This window comes from Schistocerca serialis, chromosome 6 (genome assembly GCF_023864345.2).
Source record: "Schistocerca serialis cubense isolate TAMUIC-IGC-003099 chromosome 6, iqSchSeri2.2, whole genome shotgun sequence".
In the NCBI taxonomy this organism is placed as follows: Eukaryota; Metazoa; Arthropoda; class Insecta; order Orthoptera; family Acrididae; genus Schistocerca; species Schistocerca serialis.
The window spans coordinates 524,921,055-524,943,342 of record NC_064643.1 but is presented as its reverse complement, the minus strand read 5'-3'; the positions used below and the strand labels follow the sequence as shown (position 1 = coordinate 524,943,342).

At 39.9% G+C, this 22,288-nt stretch overlaps 1 protein-coding gene across 3 annotated transcripts in view; it reads left to right on the top strand.

Annotated features, from left to right (window-relative positions):
* The first annotated feature begins 3,433 nt into the window (after positions 1 to 3,433).
* LOC126483880 (ctenidin-1-like) overlaps positions 3,434 to 22,288 on the top strand; it is a 616,668-nt gene continuing 597,813 nt past the window's right edge. For all 3 annotated transcript variants that reach the window (XM_050107131.1, XM_050107134.1, XM_050107135.1), the window contains exon 1: positions 3,434 to 3,515. In XM_050107131.1, the coding sequence (XP_049963088.1) occupies positions 3,489 to 3,515 (27 nt within the window). In that variant the 5' untranslated portion in view covers positions 3,434 to 3,488. The remainder of the gene's footprint in view (positions 3,516 to 22,288) is intronic.

Here is a 22,288-nt window from a genome sequence, read left to right as displayed (position 1 = left end):
AGTACCAGAACCACAAACATAAGGACTATAAAAGCTTAAAATTAGTACAAAAAGGAGTCAAATAGATGGGTACTCATATATTCAATAACTTACCAGAGCATAGCAAAGGTCTTGTAAGTGAGAAAGATCGGTTTCAGAGCGAATTAAAGAACTTCCTGTTGGCCATCTCCTTCTACTCCAGCAATGAATAACTTCACAAAGATTATAGCTCATAACTCTGTCTGCATTAGAATTGTACAATATCCATGTATGTGAGTTAAAAAAAACGTTGACTCTTTCCACATCCCAGAGACTCATATATTCAATAACTTACCAGAGCATAGCAAAGGTCTTGTAAGTGAGAAAGATCGGTTTCAGAGCGAATTAAAGAACTTCCTGTTGGCCATCTCCTTCTACTCCAGCAATGGATAACTTCACAAAGATTATAGCTCATAACTCTGTCTGCATTAGAATTGTACAATATCCATGTATGTGAGTTGAAAAAAACGTTGACTCTTTCCACATCCCAGAGACTCCAAGGGATCCATGGAAAACTACAAATGTAATGTAAGCAAAATTTCGTTATTTGTTGTAATTCCTGGTGTTTCTTTTTTATGTCCACCGGGGTATTTGCTACGGAACAATCTGTTTTAAAATGGTGTACCACTACACCCTGGGTACAACGCATTGGAGGAAACAGTAGCTCACTTCGAGCAGCTTCTGTAACTAGCCGGTAATTAACGTGTGGGTAATGAACAGGCATTCAGAGGACAATGCATGAAGGTAGGAAGAAACTGAGAGCTGTAGGATGAATTAAAATTCACGGTCAGAAAATAGACACGCTGCGGTATGCCGATGATATCGCGGTGTTAAGTGAAGGATACGAAACAATGAGAAGTGATGCTAGTCCAGATGGAAACCACGCTCAGCTCTTCCTATTATACGAAAGTTAACAAAAGTGAAACAAAAATATTGTTCAATGCTCACTTAACGATGAGCGACCGGAGACTGTCGATTCTTTTGCCTGCCTAGAGAGTAAAATCCCATGAATGCCTCTGAGCACTATGCGACTCAACTTCTGAGGTCATCAGTCCCCTAGAACTTAGAACTAATTAAACCTAACTAACCTAAGGACATCACACACATCCATGCCCGAGGCAGGATTCGAACCTGCGACCGTAGCGGTCACGTGGTTCCAGACTGAAGCGCCTTTAACCGCACGGCCACACCGGCCGACGTAAAATCCCATGAGATGGAGATAAAAGAAAAGGATATTGCAAGCCGAATCCACCACGCAGAAGCTACTTTTAACAAGAGGAGAAAACTCTTCACTTCCAGCCGCATAGACAACCATCTCAGGAAAGACCTCATAAAGACGTTTGTTTGGAGTGTGCTGTGGTACGGAAGCGAAACTTCTACACTCGAACAAGTAGAAAAACACAAAATAACAGCCTTCAAGACGTGATGCTAGAGCAGAATGCTCACGATTTTCTGAGCAGACAAGATATTAGGCAAAGAGGTGCTCCACAGAGTGGAGGATAAAAAGCCTTGTCTGCTGAAGCTAATCACACTTGTGTCTGCCATCTGCTGTGACACTACGTTACTATTAAAAGTATCATTGAAGATATAGTGGATGAAAAGCGTACATCAACCAGCACACAGAAATCTTTCAAGAGGAATACCGAAGACAGAAATGCACTGCGAGCTGCTGCTAATCAACCAGATCGCTGAAGACCTAAGAAGAAGATAAAAGGCGTCAGTCGTACACTACTGACCATTAAAATTGCTACATCACGAAAATGACATTCTACAGACGCGAAATTTAACCGACGGAAGAAGATGCTGTGATACGCAAATGATTAGCTCATCAGAGCATTCACACAAGGTTGGCGACGGTGGCGACACCTACAACGTGCTGACATGAGGAAAGTTTCCAGCAGATTTCTCATACATAAACAGTAGCTGACCGGCGTTGCCTGGTGAAACGTAGTTGTGATGCCTCGTGTAAGGAGGAGAAATGCGTACCATCACGTTTCCGACTTTGATAAAGGTCGGATTGTAGCCTATCGCGATTGCGGTTTATCGTTTCGCGACATTGCTGCTCGCGTTGGTCGAGATCCAATGACTGTTAGCAGAATATGGAATCGGTGGATTCAGGAGGGTAATACGGAACGCCGTGTTCGATCCCAACGGCCTCGCATCAATAGCAGTCGAGATGACGCCTCGATCCCTGAGTCAACAGATGGGGAAGTTTGCAAGACAACAACCATCTGCACGAACAGTTCGACGACCTTTGCAGCAGCATGGACTATCAGCTCGAAGACCATGGCTGCGGTTACCCTTGACGCTGTATCACAGACAGGAGCGCCTGCGATGGTGTACTCAACGACGAACCTGGGTGCACGAATAGCAAAACATCATTGTTTCGGATGAATCCAGGTTCTGTTTACAGCATCATGATGGGTGCATCCGTGTTTGGCGACATCGCGGCGAACGCACATTGGAAGCGTGTATTCGTCATCGCCATACTGGCGTAACACCCGGCGTGATGGTATGAGGTGCCATTGGTTATACGTCTCAGTCACCTCTTGTTCGCATTGACGGCTCTTTGAACAGTGGACGTTACATTTCAGATGTGTTACGATCCGTGGCTCTACCCTTCATTCGATCCGTGCGAAACCCTACATTTCAGCAGGATAATGCACGACCTCATGTTCCAGGTCCTGTGCGGGCCTTTCTGGATACATAAAATGTTCGACTGCTGCCCTGGCCAGCACATTCTCCAGATCTCTCACCAACTGAAAAAGTCTGTTCAATGGTGGCCGAGCAACTGGCTCGTCACAATACGCTAGTCACTACTTTTGATGAACTGTGGTATCGTGTTGAAACTGCATGGGCACGCCCTCCAAGCTCTGTTTGACTCAATGTCCAGGCGTATTAAGGTCGTTATTACGGCCAGAGGTGGTTGTTCTGGGTACTGGTTTCTCAGGACCCATGTACCCAAATTACGTGGAAATATAATCACATGTCAGTTCTAGTATAATATATTTGTCCAATGAATACCCGTTTATCATGTGTATTTCTTCCTGGTGTAGCAATTTTAATAGCCAGTAGAGTATATTGCAATATGTGACCGACATTTATAAACATCTCGATATACATCACAAATCAAAAACTCTGTCGTAACGAACGTTGTAATGGCTCTCCCATAAAATACTATCTGTTACGAACTCATTACATATCCCAGAGATGAGTAACACGAATTTCGAATCACCCGGAGTGTCCTCGGCTTCGGGTGTTCTGCATTAGTCCCAGCTTCTGTGTGAGCTCTGTTATCTAGGTTTCTTCTGGTCTCACCGTAACCTTGCAACCACGTTTGAGTAACAGCTAATTTGCGTGTGTTTGCATAATTACTTATAAGAACGTGGGAATGTGTCCCATCGAAGGACGGCAGTGTACTCAACTAGCGAAATCCCACGGACCAGCAGTTCTCAACAGGCAGTCGACACATGCGTTCGTTTCGTGCTTCTGTAGCGGTAAGTCGTTCTGGAGAACCACAGAGTCTCTCTTTTCTGAGTTCTCTCTTTTAATTCTGTTTCTAAATATTCTCGTATGATGCATGATTATTATTTTCCGCTACTTCAGAATTGTCTTTCATCCTGAACAGTGGTTTCACACAGTGTGTCTTCTAACTGTTCTGCGAAAACTATTTGTGTATGTGAAAAGTTGTCAGCACCAAAATTAATGAAAAAAAAGGAATCTAAAACAGTCAATATTAATTCACATTAATTCAATATCTGTAAAAAAGACCAGGAATTGATTATTCAATCCATAGTTCCAGACTATGTGATTTTACTAATCCCAGTACGTAGATTTAAAATCTAATTGTGCTAATCGCATTTATCTTGGCCGACGTCAAGTTATGGAATGCCAAGAAGAACAACATCCAAGTAAAGAGAGGAAATGACAGAAAGTATCGACAAAGTTTTCACAATTGACATTATAATACCTTTTAAGCAGTATTACATTATATCAAGATACTCAAACGAAAAATTTCAGATTACATGTCACTGTAGTAACGACGTACTTGACGACATGTTGTATTATGTGTTGTAGCTGAATTCTGTCAAACTAAAAGCTGTTATTAAAAGAAAGACATAGTCTATTAGTGCTCATAAATCATGTTAAACCCCATACTCATGAAGTTGTGCAAGCTATGTCGTTTATTATTACGCTAATGGTTTCTAGGTAAATACAGGTAAACAGTTATGTTGCATGGTAATTTCTAAGAAGCAATGCAATTGATGCCAAGGCATACCACTGAGCGATATACGTATATCTAACGCGCATCCCACGAGGCGGCAGATATGGGTGGTGTTTACAGCTTTGACAAGAGCGAAGACAAAAGACGAATTTTTCGTAACTAAAGTAATTTCACTTACTTGTCAGCCACATCTTCAGCGTGGACAATGGTGCGAGTGGTGGAAGCAGCCGGGAGCAATTCTTTATTTTCGACAGCCAAGATACACTATTGGTATCTCTCTAAGAAATATCAGCAGAGTCTGACGCGGGAGAGTTTTAGCAAATAACTGTAAATTGTGAAGTATAGATACTCGAAAATGTGAAGTTAGTCTCAGTCTCCCGGTCGGCCTTCTCTCATAACTGAGGATTTCAAACACAAACGCTCGGTATTCTGCGTGTGGACCGAAGAATCGTCGGAAGACACAAATTCAACGAAATGGCTCACAAATTCGTGATCTATTCCTTCTTTTTTTAAAGTTTTATAAGACTCCTAGCCGGCGGTTACAGCTTTGGTTCCTGGCAAATTGATGGGGGACTGATGACCTTAGCTGTTTAGTCCCCCTTACACATCCCAACAACCACCACCACCACCTGGCAAATTGAAGTGCCTTTTAAGGGGGCCTGATGTTTTCTTACCCCTGGAGTATACTCGAAGTATAAAGCAGTTCCTACACTTCCATTCAATTCCTCCAAAAACCCAACATGTTCTATTTCGCTTTTGCGGAAGACGTCCTCTCCTGTACTTCTGAGAGGCGATATGTGACTTCTACAACCTTGTTCTCATCACCGGTATGGTTCATATGGTTCAAATGGCTCTGAGCACTATGGGACTTAACACCTGAGGTCATCAGTCCCCTAACTAACCTAAGGACATCACACACATCTATGCCCGAGGCAGGATTCGAACCTGCGACAGTAGCGGTCGCGCTGTTCCAGACTGAAGCGCCAAGAACCGCTAGACCACCGGCATGGACACTTCATTCGTGGTAATAACGTAGCACACATTACGGCAAAAAGCGTAGTAGTCCCAAACAGTATTCACTGACACTTCCGTTCTCGATGCAGTGACTTGTAATTTGTAGTATTTTACGCAGCGTGACACTATAATGACACTTTCCTTGATGGTTAATTTTTAGATATCAGACCACGTGTTTTTCCTAACGGAAATCCTTTTCTTGCATTACCTGTAGTGCATCTAAAAAGGAAAGTTCGCATCTGCGTCATGCATGTCTCCCCATGACAATCGACGCAATTGCTCAGATTGTGGTTTGGTTACAGCCCTTACTCCCAACAAAACTGTAAACAACAGGCTACACTACACAGTTGCGAAATTAACTTCCGCCACATGAGACTATTCGAACTCGATACTACGCCGGATTCAGTCATCATTATAAACAACTTTACTCAACGTTCTGTTGTCAACGCAAAAAACAATATCCTTATTTGCCGCCTCGAGTGTCGCACGTTCGATAAATATCGGCTGAAGGCAGTCCGTGACTTCGATATGCAACGCTTCTTGGAAATTACCTTGTACCTCAGCGCATTGCCACTGAGCAAACGGTTAAGATTAGCTGTTTGTATTTAAAAATGCCATTATTTATAATGGTCACAAAATTTAAGCGAATTTAATTGTTACAACAGATTTAAGGTCCGAGCATGGGGAAACGGAATTATGCTACTGAGCAGATAAAAATTTCTGTGCACACAATTACGTACATATCGTACCGTTTTCTACTTGCCTGCGAATTATGTGTTAGGCTTTGACTAATATGCTCTAATAGCAGGCCTTAGGAACGGTTAGATAATGTCTGCATCTTTGCCAGTCTGATAGAGCTGCAGAAGTAGGATTAATTAAATGATTGCTGCCCAAGTAATTGTATACTTTTTTTTACATCGGCATGGTTCCCACCGCAGCCCGATGAACGCAGACGTAATCCGCATCACGGCTTCTCGTAGCGCTCAGCTACATACAACCATACGACGCACAGAGGGGAAGTTGGTAGAGCGTTTCTTGTGTCCAGAGATCGTATGTACACCGTAATTTCCAACAATACCCTTCCGCTGCAACTAAATAATGTCTGTCCGGTGACTGAATCGAATTATGTATTATTGACTGTGTCATCCGTACGAAACAAGTTATAATAATTTTCTGAGTGTTAAAAGAGTTTTACGTCCGCAGTACATTGTCAGAATCTTTGTACAGACGAACTTTGTTACATCACGTAACATTACATTACTGGACATTTTTGGCTTATGACCATTTTCAAATCCCTGCAGCATCATATATCAGTGAGTTAACACAAGGTAGAAACATAAAAAAAACTTTTGTAACTCCCGCCACACTTTGCAAATTGCAACTTTGTTACGTTACTTATAGCTGCGTCGGTGTATGTGTGCCATTGTATTTATTGTTGCCTGAGAACAGAGACTTTTTCCCAGACAGACGTCATAAATTTGCATGTATTATCTTGAATGCCACATAATTTCGTATGGGAACGCACTGTGGAGCACGTTATATAGCGAAATTGATAAATGGTTTCCAAGTCCTTACCGAAGGTATTTATCAAGACAACGTGTCCTTTCACTTCTAGATATGTAAAGACAATTGATATGAAAACGAGGGAAAGGGTAACACTCAAGGAATTTCCTTATAGTGTGACATCACAGAGTATCGATGTGTATCAACAGATAGAGTTACAGTCACCTGGCTACAGCTTTTACACCCATAAGTGCCCTGTCATTACTCTCTAAAAAAACATTGCGTAGTAATTGCTTACAATAACGCTACGAATTCAATAAATTACACTTGTTACAGCTGTATGAAGTATACCATGGTTTGGTTAAAACTCTTATATGCCATTGGGGCAGTTCTTACTGTTCCATCTTTTTCTTGAAGGAGGAAGAGAAAATTGGAAACTTTCATTTGATTTGGTACTTTTGGATGCTGTTCCATCCTTCTTGAAGTCCGAAGACACTATTTTTTCATAGTCATAGTCTATCAGCGGACGTAAATGAAAATAAAGCGACAATTCTTCCTTACAAAATCGGTATTTTTTTGTTCTTTACAGGGAGAATGGTCAAGTGCACTAATGGCCACTAAAATTGCTACAGACGTGAGATGACGTGCTACAGACACGAAATTTAACCGACGGGAAGAAGATGCTGTGATATGCAAATGATTAGCTTTTCAGAGCATTCACACAAGGTTGGCGCCGGTGGCGACACCTACAACGTGCTGACATGAGGAAAGTTTCCAACTGATTTCTCATACACAAACAGCAGTTGATCCGGCGTTGCCTGGTGAAACGTTGTTGTGATGCCTCGTGTAAGGAGGAGAAATGCGTACCATCACGTTTCCGACTTTGATAAAGGTCGGATTGTAGCCTATCGCGATTTCGGTTTATCGTTTCGCGACATTGCTGCTCACGTTGGCCGAGATCCGACTGTTAGTAGAATATGGAATCAGTGGGTTCAGGACGGTAATACCGAACGCCGTGTTCGATCCCAACGACCTCGTATCACTAGCAGTCGAGATGACAGGAATCTTATTCGCATGGCTGTATCGGATCATGCAGCCACGCCTCGATCCCTGAGTCAACAGATGGGGACGTTTGCAAGACAACAACCATCTGCACGAACAGTTCGACGACGTTTCCAGCAGCATGGACTATCAGCTCGGAGACCATGGCTGCGGTTGCCCCTGACGCTGCATCACAGACAGGAGCGCCTGCGATGGTGTACTCAACGACGAACCTGGATGCACGAATAACAGAACGTCATTTTTCTGGATGAATCCATGATCTGTTTACAGCATCATGATGGTCGTATCCGTGTTTGGCGACATCGCGGTGAACGCATATTGGAAGGGTGTTTTCGTCATCGCCATACTGGCGTATCACCCGGCGTGATGGTATGGGGTGCCATTGGTTACACGTCTCGGTCACCTCTTGTTCGCATTGACGGCACTTTGAACAGTGGACGTTACATTTCAGATGTGTTACGACCCGTGGCTCTACCCTTCATTCGATCCGTGCGAAACCCTACATTTCAGCAGGATAATGCACGACCGCATGCTGCAGGTCCTGTACGGGCCTTTCTGGATACAGAAAATGTTCGACTGCCCGACCTGTCCAGCACATTCTCCAGATCTCTCACCAACTGAAAACGTCTGGTCAATGGTGGCCGAGCAACTGGCTCGTTACAATACGCCAGTCACTGCTCTTGATGAACTGTGGTATCGTGTTGAAGCTGCATGGGCAGCCGTACCTGTACATGCCATCCAAGCTCTGTTTGACTCAATGCCCAGGCGTATCAAGGCCGTTATTATGGCCAGAGGTGATTGTACTGGGTACTGATTTCTCAGGATCTATGCACCCAAATTGCGTGGAAATGTAATCACATGTCAGTTCTAGTATAATATATTTTTCTAATGAATACCTGTTTATCGTCTGCATTTCTTCGTGGTGTAGCAATTTTAATGGCCAGTAGTATAGTAGAGCTGCACATAAGTCGCACCTTATGACTTTAGTTAGCATATCTTTTTGTTGAATTCATGTCAGTTTGTTGGTATGTGACGAACAAATTGTCTTTCATTTAAATGAAACGTAAGTCCTTTGACGTCATGAGAGGGAAATGGTGTACCTGGAATGCTAATTAGGCCCTTCGAACCGGATTTTGCATCTTTAACCCTTTGGACAAGGTCCTTTGTTTTTAATGATGTGTCAAATTTATTTTTAATTTTAGCTTTGTGACTTGATGTCCTCATTGTCACTAAAGTCTTTAGTTATGTTATGGAGGGAAGTCATTTCCTCCACTTTCCGTGAATCCCGTAAACTTTGCGTGTCGACGTATTTTTTAACTGCTTTTGTATCGCATTTTCTGAGGCGAGATTCTGGAGCAACCTGGCGTCTAAACGAGGGTGCAAAATCACCTTAATATCATACCAACGCTAACCGGTGTATCACACCAATCTCCGTTAAGCCGCGGTGCGAAATCGATACGTGACTAGTTGACTCGCATCCGTGTCTTGCTGTACGTTAAGCTATGCGACCACGTCGAATCTTACACAATGAAGGTGTGCCATTCTTGCTGGCCGTGAAAACGTACAAAGTGCCAGTTGTGTGTCGGATCGTGCAACGCAGAGTGAGGTCCGCTAACTCAGAGACACTGAGGCCGAGCGTGTACTGGGACGCAGTTGTAATTACCGACCGGTAACGACAGAGCACGTATTGTCCTTGGGCGTGAAAAAGACTGCGAATGAAACAGTGCTCTGTTAACGGCGAAGGATCTCGGAGCTCTTCTGATGAAACATTTTCGGCAAGTGGTGAGGTGGTGTGTCATATCCATTTATGGACAAAGAGACCAATCAGACGAGGGCCAGAGGGTAAGGGCGTGAGGCAGAGCGGTTTGTGGAAACCCGGCCAAGGACTGACCCGCGAGGCAACTCCGGATGCCGACCCGGCCCCTGTGACATCCGAGGGGTCAGACCGTGTGAGCGGAACAATGCCAGCCGGCGGCGTGGGAGGGCCCGGGCGTGGGCGTACCCCCTCCGCGGCCTCCACCGTTCCTCATCTGCTGATCGGTAGGCGGCTATCGAAGAGAGGAGAGGATGTAACTGCTCACACCACATTCTATCTGCTGCGTTTCGGCGGGAAGAAGACTAAAGCTTCTGCATCAGAATTTCGTTCTCTTTACTTAGCAGGAGGCAAGTTCTACATCTACATCTACATTTATACTCCGCAAGCCACCCAACGGTGTGTGGCGGAGGGCACTTTACGTGCCACTGTCATTACCTCCCTTTCCTGTTCGAGTCGCGTATGGTTCGCGGGAAGAACGACTGCCGGAAAGCCTCCGTGCGCGCTCGAATCTCAAATTTTACATTCGTGGTCTCCTCGGGAGGTATAAGTAGGGGGAAGCAATATATTCGATACCTCATCCAGAAACGCACCCTCTCTAAACCTGGACAGCAAGCTACACCGCGATGCAGAGCGCCTCTCTTGAAGAGTCTGCCACTTGAGTTTGCTAAACATCTCCGTAACACTATCACGCTTACCAAATAACCCTGTGACGAAACGCGCCGCTCTTCTTTGGATCATCTCTATCTCCTCTGTCAACCCGATCTGGTACGGATGCCACACTGATGAGCAATACTCAAGTATAGGTCGAATGAGTGTTTTGTAAGTCATCTCCTTTGTTGATGGACTACATTTTCTAAGAACTCTCCCAATGAATCTCAACCTGGCACCTGCCTTACCAACAATTAATTTTATATGATCATTCCACTTCAAATCGTTCCGCACGCATACTCCCATATATTTTACAGAAGTAACTGCTACCAGTTTTTCTTCCGCTATCATATAATCATACAATAAAGGATCCTTCTTTCTATATATTCGCAATACATTACATTTGTCTATGTTAAGGGACAGTTGCCACTCCCTGCACCAAGTGCCTATCCGCGGCAGATCTTCCTGCATTTTGCTACAATTTTGTAATGCTGCAACTTCTCTGTATACTACAGAATCATCCGCGAAAAGCCGCATGGAACTTCCGGCACTATCTACTAGGTCATTTATATATATTGTGAAAAGCAATGGTCCCATAACACTCCCCTGTAGTACTCCAGAGGTTACTTTAAAGTCTGTAGACGTCTCTCTATTGAGAACAACATGCTGTGTTCTGTTTGCTAAAAACTCTTCAATCCAGCCACACAGCTGGTCTGATATTCAGTAGGCTCTTACTTTGTTTATCAGACGACAGTGCGGAACTGTATCGAACGCCTTCCGGAAGTCAAGGAAAATGGCATCTACCTGGGAGCCTGTATCTAATATTTTCTGTTTCTCATGAACAAATAAAGCGAGTTGGGTCTCACACGATCGCTGTTTCCGCAATCCATGTTGATTCCTACAGAGTAAAAAATGACATGATACGCGTGTTCGCAATTGAAAGACATAAAGAGATTCCTTAAGACAGCTGAGGTACTCGTAGTATTAACACAGCAATGAGAGTACAAAGGTGGTGTGCGAAAAGCCAGTGTCTTCAAATACGGATTACGCCACAGAGAAAAATGGATTACCTTGAAATGACTGTGGTGCCACAAGTAGTAAATCTAACACCCACCAGAGAAGCTTCTGTCTTTGTGAATTTGCGGCTGTACAAACCTCAGACAGCGTCCTGCAGTGTCGCCTATGCTTGGTGTCATGCTCCATCGAGGACTTAGGCAAAAGGTACCTTCAGTGCACTTTAGGTTGTCAATTTCTGGTCTGTAAATTTCTCAAATTTGTGATGTTATATTGTGTTCTTACTTACACAGGGTGGTCAGAAAGTCAGATAAGCTTGTAAGGCTGGTCTGTAAATTTCTCAAATTTGTGATGTTATATTGTGTTCTTACTTACACAGGGTGGTCAGAAAGTCAGATAAGCTTGTAAGGGTGTCGCAGGGGAGTTAGCGCTGAGGAATAATTTTTTGCTCCGTTTCCGAATTCTTTAGCACTGAAATTAGCCAATCAGGTCGTTGCGCTCACAGACTCAAACACATTGTAACGTCCCCACCGTAATTTTTAAAAGGAAAAATGACAATACTTAATAGAAATGGGAGCCGAGTGTAACCTCCCCACAAAAATTCAATTAAATGACAATAAAAGTGAGAATCGCAATCTGACTTAAGTATAAGTTTTTCATAAAAAAAATTAAAGTCCATTCAGTGATAAGAAAATTCAATTAAACCGAAATATCGGTCTTTGGCCCTGTGCAAAAATCAAAATTAAATTCTTACCTCATTGCAACACCTAGTCAAATTTCTGCTCTTGTTGTTGCGCACCGCTTGGAGGAACTGCATTGCAAATAATAATATTCTTTTTTTTTCTGATTTTAGTGAAATTTTTCTTCTAAAGAAGTGGAATGAAATGGGAAGTGCAACGAAATCTTTAGTTCAATAAAAATTTAAATTTTTGAGAAAATGCTTTTGAAATAAAAATTATTATTGGGGCACTTGTTGGAGAATAATTACAATAAATAAAATTTTTCATTATCTAATGATTATATTAATTAACAGTATACCTCATTCAGCATCTTGACCAGTGTTGCCGACCGCCTACATCACACAACCGCACTGGGCTGCTACTACTGACCGACCGCTCTGCATGACGACTATTAGCGTACTGCACTGCACGACTACTACTAGAGTACTGCTTTCAACTAGACAAGAGCTACAGACTCGCAACGACTACAGACAGAGTACTGCTCTGCATAGCGACAACTAGCGAACTGCTCGCAACACTCGCGCGGTCAAGCGCATACTCTCTGGTCACAGATGCTACAATGCCTCGCCATCGCTGCTATGTTACATACGTGTTTCATAACCCTCCACTGGGGGGGCAAAAATTTGGCAGCGATGGTGAGTCATTTGGACTTGCCAATCGCGGCAAAATTTTTAATTAACTAATAAACTTCTACAATTTACAGAATAATTAGATGTAGTACATAAAGTAAATGTTGTGCACACGCACTAAGTACAAGATATATCAGACAAAGACAAAATGTGAGTACAAAACATAGTAACAAATCAGAAAAATGTATATACAAATTATTTGACAGATAACAAAGTGCACAGGCACTGAAAAAATTCTTTAGCATATTCAGAACAAATAAACAGACTGGCAAAAAATATTATGTTGACAAGTGACATGAGTGAACATGCACTGCAGTTGAGAACATATCCGTAATTGATGAAATGTATGTACAATTAGTAACAAATGGCATAAGTGCATTCGCATTAAAGTATTGAATATACAGAATAGTAGGAAACATATTGAAAAATGAGATAAGTGTACAGGCACTGAAGTTCAGTAGAAAACATATTAACACCTAACAGAAGTGCACATGCACTGTAGTTCAGAACATATCATAAAAATAAAAATGTATATACAATATAAAAGACAAGAGTGTACATACGTATACTGTATACTGTACTTCAGAACAAATCGAAAAATGTCTTTAGCATTTTCGCAATAAATAAACATAATGGCAAAAAATCATGTCCAAAGTGCACACGCACTGAAAAATGTCTTTAGCATTTTCACAACAAATAAACATAATGGCAAAAAAATCATGTCCAAAGTGCACACGCACTGAAAAATGTCTTTAACATTTTCACAACAAATAAACATAATGATGAAAACATCATGTCAACCAGTGACATAAGTGTACTCGCACTGGAGTTCAGCGAATCGAAAAATGTATAACCCACGAACTTAAATGATGTTAGCAAAAAAAATGATTTTCACTATGTGACAAGAATTAGGATAGGAAACGGAAGGATTGCATCATGGTTGTAGCACTTTAGATTGCACACAGCTGTTCTGAAAGTCCATATCTTTCCACAGTAGTACAACACCAAGTGACACAACTTGAAGTTCTTTTCCCCATCAGAATTTATCAGTGTAGCCAAGACACTGAATTGTCGTAGTAATGTTCCATGTTTTCATTTTGGCAGTACATTAGGTACACCAAACAGTGGGACCATAATAACGTCTTCATCGCTCACGGTGGTGGACAGCATGTCGTGTCAACACCACGCTCTTACAAGGCACACCAACGTAGAATTAGTGCAAAACCAAAGATAGTGCTCCATGATCACTAGGATAAACAGGACAAATGGACATTGCAGTAATTCAGGGTAGTTAGCTTATGAGGAGAAGGACATTATGTCACATAATATTGACAATTACAGACTTAATTAGTAGTTTGTGGCATTCATAGCCCAGTTATTGAACATTTCTGTACCAAGTATGTAGTATTACAGAAAAATGTTCATTAATTGTTTTACATAGAATCAGTAGCCTTCTTTTCCTGGTTACAAAGCATTATGAAATAATCGCATTCTTTTCAGTTACAGAGTATAATTAAGAATCATTAACCTTCTCCTAATTAAAGTTAATTAATCATTTGTCATTCCAATAATAATCATTAGCCTTTTCCTAATTACAGTTAATTAATCATTTGTCGTTAATTAATCATTTGTCTAATTACAGTTAATTAATCATTTGTCGTTAATTAATCATTTGTCTAATTACAGTTAATTAATCATTTGTCGTTAATTAATCATTTGTCTAATTACAGTTAATTAATCATTTGTCGTTAATTAATCATTTGTCATTCCAATAGTAAGAATCATTAGTCTTCTCCTAATTACAAAGCATTATTAAACAGTCACATTCCTTTCTGGTTACAAAGTATCAACATTGGAAACAAGAGCTAATCAATGGCATAATTAATAACAATTCGTGGAGTGACATTAATTATTGGCACTCAGTGGCCAGCAAGTATTGAATAGAATAAAACATAGTTCATCATTCAGTATTATTCAGATCATTACGAAGTCATTATTAGAAATCAGTTAATTACAGTCATAGCATTAATAATCGTGGGCATTATAAGTAGTCTCATTACAATAAACAGTGGCAGTTATTAGCTAGTGACAAAGCATTATTTTAAATATAAACGTTTTTTTTTGTCTCATTAAGAAGTCATTACTCAAGCGACATACTATTCAGAGCTAATCAGTATTATTCAGAATTTTCTCAAACTGGTATCACTACTTGGGACTGGTAATACATTTTTTTTTTGTTAGCAATGCATTGCGTTGGGATCGTTAATTAATTGCTGAGGCATAACACTATTTGTTTTTGACCTATTGCTGCAAATGAGGATAGGTAACGTCATTCGTCATGAGTCAGCTGTAGCAAGGTTATGTAACAAGGCAGTATATGTGATCACATTTATAAGTGATAAACACAAATGGGTAAAAAATAAAAATGCAAGTACTAGAACAGGTATAATAACTAACAGGTTTAGTAAGTATCATGAAAAGCTTCTCCTGGAAAAAATACAAAAACGGATTATTGACCTGAAAGAAGAAACGCACACTATGCTGAAAAGTAGTGAACTTCGAATTAACAGGTAGTGAAATGTGTATAAATTGTGTTCCATAGCTGTCCTTTCCAAAACTTTCTGTCATCCTACTATGCAATGTAACACCTGCTGTCAAAGCAAACTGCAACAAAAACTTAAATAACTACATAGCATAAATACATAACTTCAACATTATCCTCATCTGTAAAGAAAAAAAACTTCATTATTCATTATCCATATTATCATAACTTCATTATTATCATCACCTGTAAAGAAAAACTTCATTATTCATAATACCATATCCTTCATCATTATTCATCAGTATTCATTATCATCTGCAAAAAAAATCACTTCATTACTCATTATACAACTATTCCTTATCTCTAGCATATTTCATCACTAAAACTAAGATGTGTAGTTCTGTCTGACCGCCTGCATCAATTACCTTGTATTCTGAAAGAAAAAATTAGTTAAGACTGCTATTCTATGATGAGTATAGTATATTCTTGTTAATCCTGATCCATTTACTCTTCCCCATAAAGTTATTGCATCTTCTTTCGTTTATTCCGTAGGTGAAATTCCCATTTCTGTTGAATTTATTTCTTACACAAATCATTTCTTTCTGAAATTCATGAACAAAGATTAATGTCTTGCATTTAAATCCTATACCCACTAAATAATGACTGGTTTATGGTGACATAATTAACCATACAGCATAACATGACAGAAAACGTAATATGTCAAAGACATTGACAGTGTTCAAAGCTAAAAATGTACAGAGAATATCACAATGCAGCAGCAAAAAATGTAAAACAGTCACGATGTTGAGATGTCATAAGGCAAAAAAAAAAAAAAAAAATGCCAAAGTCAACTGGTGTGTGTTATATCTTAACTATTTAACTATTTCACAGTGCATATAAACAAAACTGGAATACAATCGTACATAAAAAGACAAATGTGACGTTCGTTGTGTTCAGCTTGTATGTAGTGTAGTTAATAGAGGCGAGAATTAAAGACTTTAATGGAGAGAGAATTTGATAAAATTAATACGTCATTACATAGAATTGCATAATTATTCATAAAATACGTAAGTTCATCTGGAAAAATATGCACGGTCTGATGTGTAACGACAAGAAAAGCGACCTGCTAACCTTACCTTGCCGGGCACTTGCCAAGGAAAAATACGATAATCATCAGTAATTAGTCAGGTGAAATAATTCCATTAGTAAACGACATCATAGTGTGTTGAATCATAAAGTGTCTTCATTCAATAAACGGTTTAATGTTCGAGATATGGTGGTTGCCTTTCGATTTTCTGGTTCTCAAAGTTTCGACGTGTACAACATTGGGGTGAGGGATGCTGCGAATCCGATATGGACCTGCGTATAGAAGTTCAAATTTACTGCACTTACCTTTTAATTTGCTGGATAAATAGTGTGTACGTATTAATATCTTCTGTCCAACGTTAAAGTCGCGGCGTGTACAAACCTGTTTTTGCTGTCTTCTCCGGCGCTCTGCGGCACGTTTGATGTTGTTCAGCGCAATGTCAATTATTTCGTGGTGTCTAAGTCGCCGACATTTGGGGAATTTTACTAATTCTTTAATTTTGTTTGGTGGTTCAACGTTTTTCAGTATAACAGACGGAGATAGCATAGTGGATTCATTTGGAATGGAATTAATTACATCTTGGAATGAGAGTATGTGTGTATCCCAATCAATATGTCTTTTGTGGCAGTATATTCTACACAGTTTACCAATTTCTTTCATTAATCTTTCACAGGGGTTCGAAGAAGCGTGGTACTTGGATATATAGATCGGAGAAATGTTTCTGGCTCGTAACATGCGTGTCCATACGCTACTACGAAATTGAGATCCATTGTCAGAAATTACTTTCATCACATGCCCTACATGAAATAGAAAATGTTTTACAAATGCTTTTGAAACAGTTTTAGCAGTAGCTTTGCGTAATGGAGTGAAAGTAACAAATTTTGAAGTAAGCTCAACAGCGACAAATATGTAGCAAAAACCTCTGTTAGTTCTGGGAATCGGACCAAAAATATCTACAGCGGCCATATGTCTTAATTTAACAGGTATAATGGGATATAATGGAGGAATATGTGAAGTGGTGTCTGATTTAGCTTTCTGGCAAATTTTACAAGACGCTAAAACTCGTCGTATACGTTTCTCTATGTTGGTAAAATAACAGTTCTGTCTCAGTATAAGAAAACATTTTCGTGCTCCGTAATGTGCGTAGCTTAAATGAGTGTACCAAATTAATTTGTTAACCAGTTCGTCAGGTATGCATAATAACCAATTGTTGCTGTCAGGATGAGAGCGGCGAAACAAAATGTCATTGCGTACAGTGTAGTGGTTCCTAATCGTAACATTTTTTCTATCTTGCCAAAGGTGTTTAATTTCTTTCCACACATTGTCCTTATTTTGCTCTTGCGCTATGTCCTGTAATGACGATGAAATAAAGTTTTCAAATGCGACTTGCTGAATGCACATGACACTGAAATTTGTTTTGCAGAAGTTGGTTGCTACGTCTTGTTGATTGTTGCTGAGAGAACGCGATAGTGCGTCTGCTATAACATTTTGTGTGCCGGGAATGTGAACAATCGTAAAATTAAATTCTTGCAAATAAAGTTTCCATCTGCTTAATCTGTCGTGAGTAAATTTAGCTGAAAGCAAAAATTGTATTGCTCTGTGGTCTGTGTAGACGGTGGTATGTCTGCCATAAAGAAAGTGCCTAAATCTCGTGAAAGCCCATACAACACATAATGTTTCCAATTCTGTAACAGAATAATTTCGTTCAGCAGGTGACAAAATGCGACTTGCAAATGCAATGTTTTTAATTACTATTGAACCACCTTCTTCAATTTCCTGGAAAATATGTACGCCTAAAGCGGTGTTAGAACTGTCGGTGGCAATGGAAAAATTTCTGGTAAGATCTGGGTGCGATAAAAGTGGAGCATTCAACAAAGCATGTTTCAGGTTCACAAATTCAGAATGTGCTTGCTTATCCCAAGACCAAATAGTGTTTTTACCTGTTAATTGGCATAATCTGGGTGTGTCTAAAGCAGAGTGATGAATAAATTTACGAAAAAAGTTAATTAAGCCCAAAAAACTGCGTAATTGCTTTTTTGTTGTAGGAACAGTAATGTCACGTAGAGCTTGAAGTTTTTCCGGATCTGGTGCAATGCCTTCTGCTGAAATCACGTGTCCAAGAAATTTTATGGAAGTTTTGCCAAAAATGCGATTTACTGAGGTTAACTGTAAGTCCTTGTGCATGGAAAGTTTGTAACAGTTGTTCAAGAATCAGATTGTGTTCAGACCAGTTAGCTTCTGCGATAAGAATGTCGTCTACATACGTCGTAATTCTGTCCTTAATGCAAACGTGTGTCGGATAGCGTCAAAATTAATAACATTTTCGTGAAGAAGATTCTGCGTGTCAAAATGATTGCTTACGTTACTGGAATATGAAACCTGTACTGTGTCTGGTCAAATTCTGTCGTACGTACTATTATTTACGGGAGAATGTTGTGGCATATCCACTATATGAACTGTTCTGTTATTTCTTACTGACGTGTTACGCTATCGATGACACCTATTGTCTGTTTCATTCATGATTATTTGTTGTTGCTGATGTTGTTGCTGCTCATAAGATCGACTGTTATTAAATGTACGCTGAAAATTGTGCTCATCATTTTTACGTCTGTCATGATAGTAATTTCTATACGGCGCATTGCGATAGGAATTGAAATGGTGTGTTATCTGTACGTAGTTATTTCTTTGCTGCCATGCGTTACTATTTGTTGGAGCTGGGACTATACGTGCACGCGGCGAAACATTAAAGTTTAGTTGACCTTGTAGACTGCATTGTTGGTTAGGTATGCTAAGCGGCTGACTTTCATGCTATTGTGGTGAAAAGGTCTATTGTTACCAAAAAAATGCGTTTGCTGTTAATTTTACACATACTGATGATTACGATTTTATCTGTTATTAAAATTACGGCGGTAGTTGTCATTACGGGAGTGCCTACTGAAAATTGTCACATTCGGCAAAAGTTCGTCACATCGGATATTCATTACATGTTTCTTAATACAACAAAGAGCAATAGTTAAAGAGCAGTTTTGACAGATATAAAGGATAGTAGAAGAGAAGGCAGCAGTGCAGAAAACTAAAGATGAAACAGCACTACTACAGCTCGGGGCCCTATGCTCGCTACGGCACATATTCATTAAAGCGTAATGAATCCCCTGAGGTCTATTACGCACTGCAAATAAATTTTAGCTTTTGCGTTGCAAGCAATGGCGGTAAAATTCCAAAGGTAAATCGCTGTATTCTTGCTAATTCTAGTTTCTGCATTATAGGCAATGCTGATGAAAATACAATAGCAATTTGTCGCTTCAGGTTCAAAGCTAGTTTCTCCATTACAGGTAATAGCGGTGAAAATACAAAAATAAATTGTCGTATACAGTGCAAATCGTGCATCTGTGCTCTGCCATTATTAAATTCCTTACATTTTCTCACAAATGCAAATTCCTTATAATCAACGTTCTCGTCACTGAACTTGATAACACGTTCAGGATTGTGTGTGAATTTGTTTGTCTGTGTCATTTCGTACTTCAAGTTACGTAGCTTTTCAGATTTTACGTCGTGTGGCTTTTCGGATTTTAAGTCGCGTAGTTGCTGTAAATTGCTCACATTATACACGCTGCGTGAGTCAGACAAATGTTCGCAAAGTGGCGGATTCTGTGACGTATTGGTGACTGAAATAGTTTTTAACTCTGTTGCTTTAATATTTTCGCCAATTTGGTTGATCTGTCGTGCTAATTTCTCGTCAACTTCCATATTCGGAGTGTGTGAAACTTCCAGTGGCTCTAAATTAAACTCGTCGCGTATCTGTACTGCGTTTTTACGGCATTGTTCAGTAACGGCATTAACTTCGTGTATCTGTGTTGAGTTTGCTGAATATTGTTCAGTGACTGCATTAACTTCGTCTTTACGTAATTCTGTTGTGCTTACACGTGTACTATTTAATTCTTGTGCAACAGTGCCAACTTTTTCATTACTGTTATTAGCACAAGCCTGAGTATCCTCACGTAATTGTTCTTTATTGTCCTGACATTGAACGGTAACAGCTGTAATCTGTTCGCTAGCTTGTTTGTTCTGTTCATTAAGGTTATCGTGTTTTTCTCTCGGCTGTTTAATACTTTCAGAAAATTGTTTGTTCCGTTCTCTAAATTGTTTGTTTTCTTCTTCCAGTCGTTTGTTCTGCTCATCAAGTTTTTCATTAAGTTGTTTAAACTGTTCACTAAGTTGTTTAAGATTTTCACTTTGTTTGTCTAATTTTTCGTTCTGTTGTTTGAAATTGTTGTCTATTTTCTCACTTTGCCTTTCATTCTGTTCTATCAATATTGCCATAAATTGCTCCAAGGTGACATTACCTACTCTATTCTCAGTACTGTTTGATGGTGTATCTACAATTGTCGCGTTTTGTGTGACCATTTGGTCATTCTGTAATTTACAAAAAGGTTTATCAGTCGTATGTACACTATCAGACATTATCTCGGAATTAAATGGATCCGTCATACTCTCACTACACTGACCATTTTCATTCGAAAAATTTGTCTGTACATTACTTAGATTTTCTAAATCGGGTGTGTTAAGCTCGGCAGCGCTCATTACCATAGAGCGTCCCGCGTCATCAATTGTCGTCAACTTAACAGACGAGACAATTGAGTTCGTTTGTTCATCATTAAGGTAAAAGTCATCATTAGTGGTTGGAATGCACTGATTGTTAGTGAACGCAGGATTGTCATCATTACGCTGCGTATCACAATTACTATCGGTCACGTTGTTTAAGTCGGTAATTTCATTCATAATACTTCGCGATACACTATTCACAGTCTTTCGCGGCATTTTTGCAATAGTCACAATTATTCAAAAAATAAATAAGCACAATGCAAAAGCAACACACAAATACAATAGAGCAACGAATTGCCGTTGACCTGTAGAAAGAAAGTCACAAGTTAATAAAAGCGTTGCGCCAAATCCTAATTATATCTAAGCAAATAAGAGCAGATATCTGACTGTCGCTCAAAAGACTCTCAACGAAATACGATCCTGGACTGGGTGTCGCCAAGTGTAACGTCCCCACCGTAATTTTTAAAAGGAAAAATGACAATACTTAATAGAAATGGGAGCCGAGTGTAACCTCCCCACAAAAATTCAATTAAATGACAATAAAAGTGAGAATCGCAATCTGACTTAAGTATAAGTTTTTCATAAAAAAAATTAAAGTCCATTCAGTGATAAGAAAATTCAATTAAACCGAAATATCGGTCTTTGGCCCTGTGCAAAAATCAAAATTAAATTCTTACCTCATTGCAACACCTAGTCAAATTTCTGCTCTTGTTGTTGCGCACCGCTTGGAGGAACTGCATTGCAAATAATAATATTCTTTTTTTTGTGATTTTAGTGAAATTTTTCTTCTAAAGAAGTGGAATGAAATGGGAAGTGCAACGAAATCTTTAGTTCAATAAAAATTTAAATTTTTGAGAAAATGCTTTTGAAATAAAAATTATTATTGGGGCACTTGTTGGAGAATAATTACAATAAATAAAATTTTTCATTATCTAATGATTATATTAATTAACAGTATACCTCATTCAGCATCTTGACCAGTGTTGCCGACCGCCTACATCACACAACCGCACTGGGCTGCTACTACTGACCGACCGCTCTGCATGACGACTATTAGCGTACTGCACTGCACGACTACTACTAGAGTACTGCTTTCAACTAGACAGAGCTACAGACTCGCAACGACTACAGACAGAGTACTGCTCTGCATAGCGACAACTAGCGAACTGCTCGCAACACTCGCGCGGTCAAGCGCATACTCTCTGGTCACAGATGCTACAATGCCTCGCCATCGCTGCTATGTTACATACGTGTTTCAACATGCACTCGATGGAATCCCGTAATGCACAGACTTCTGTGGGTACGTGAACCACCACGTGTTGAAATGCTCGTTAACAGTTAAAATGTGATTTTTTTTGGAAGCGATAAATTTAAGGTAGGAGAACAAA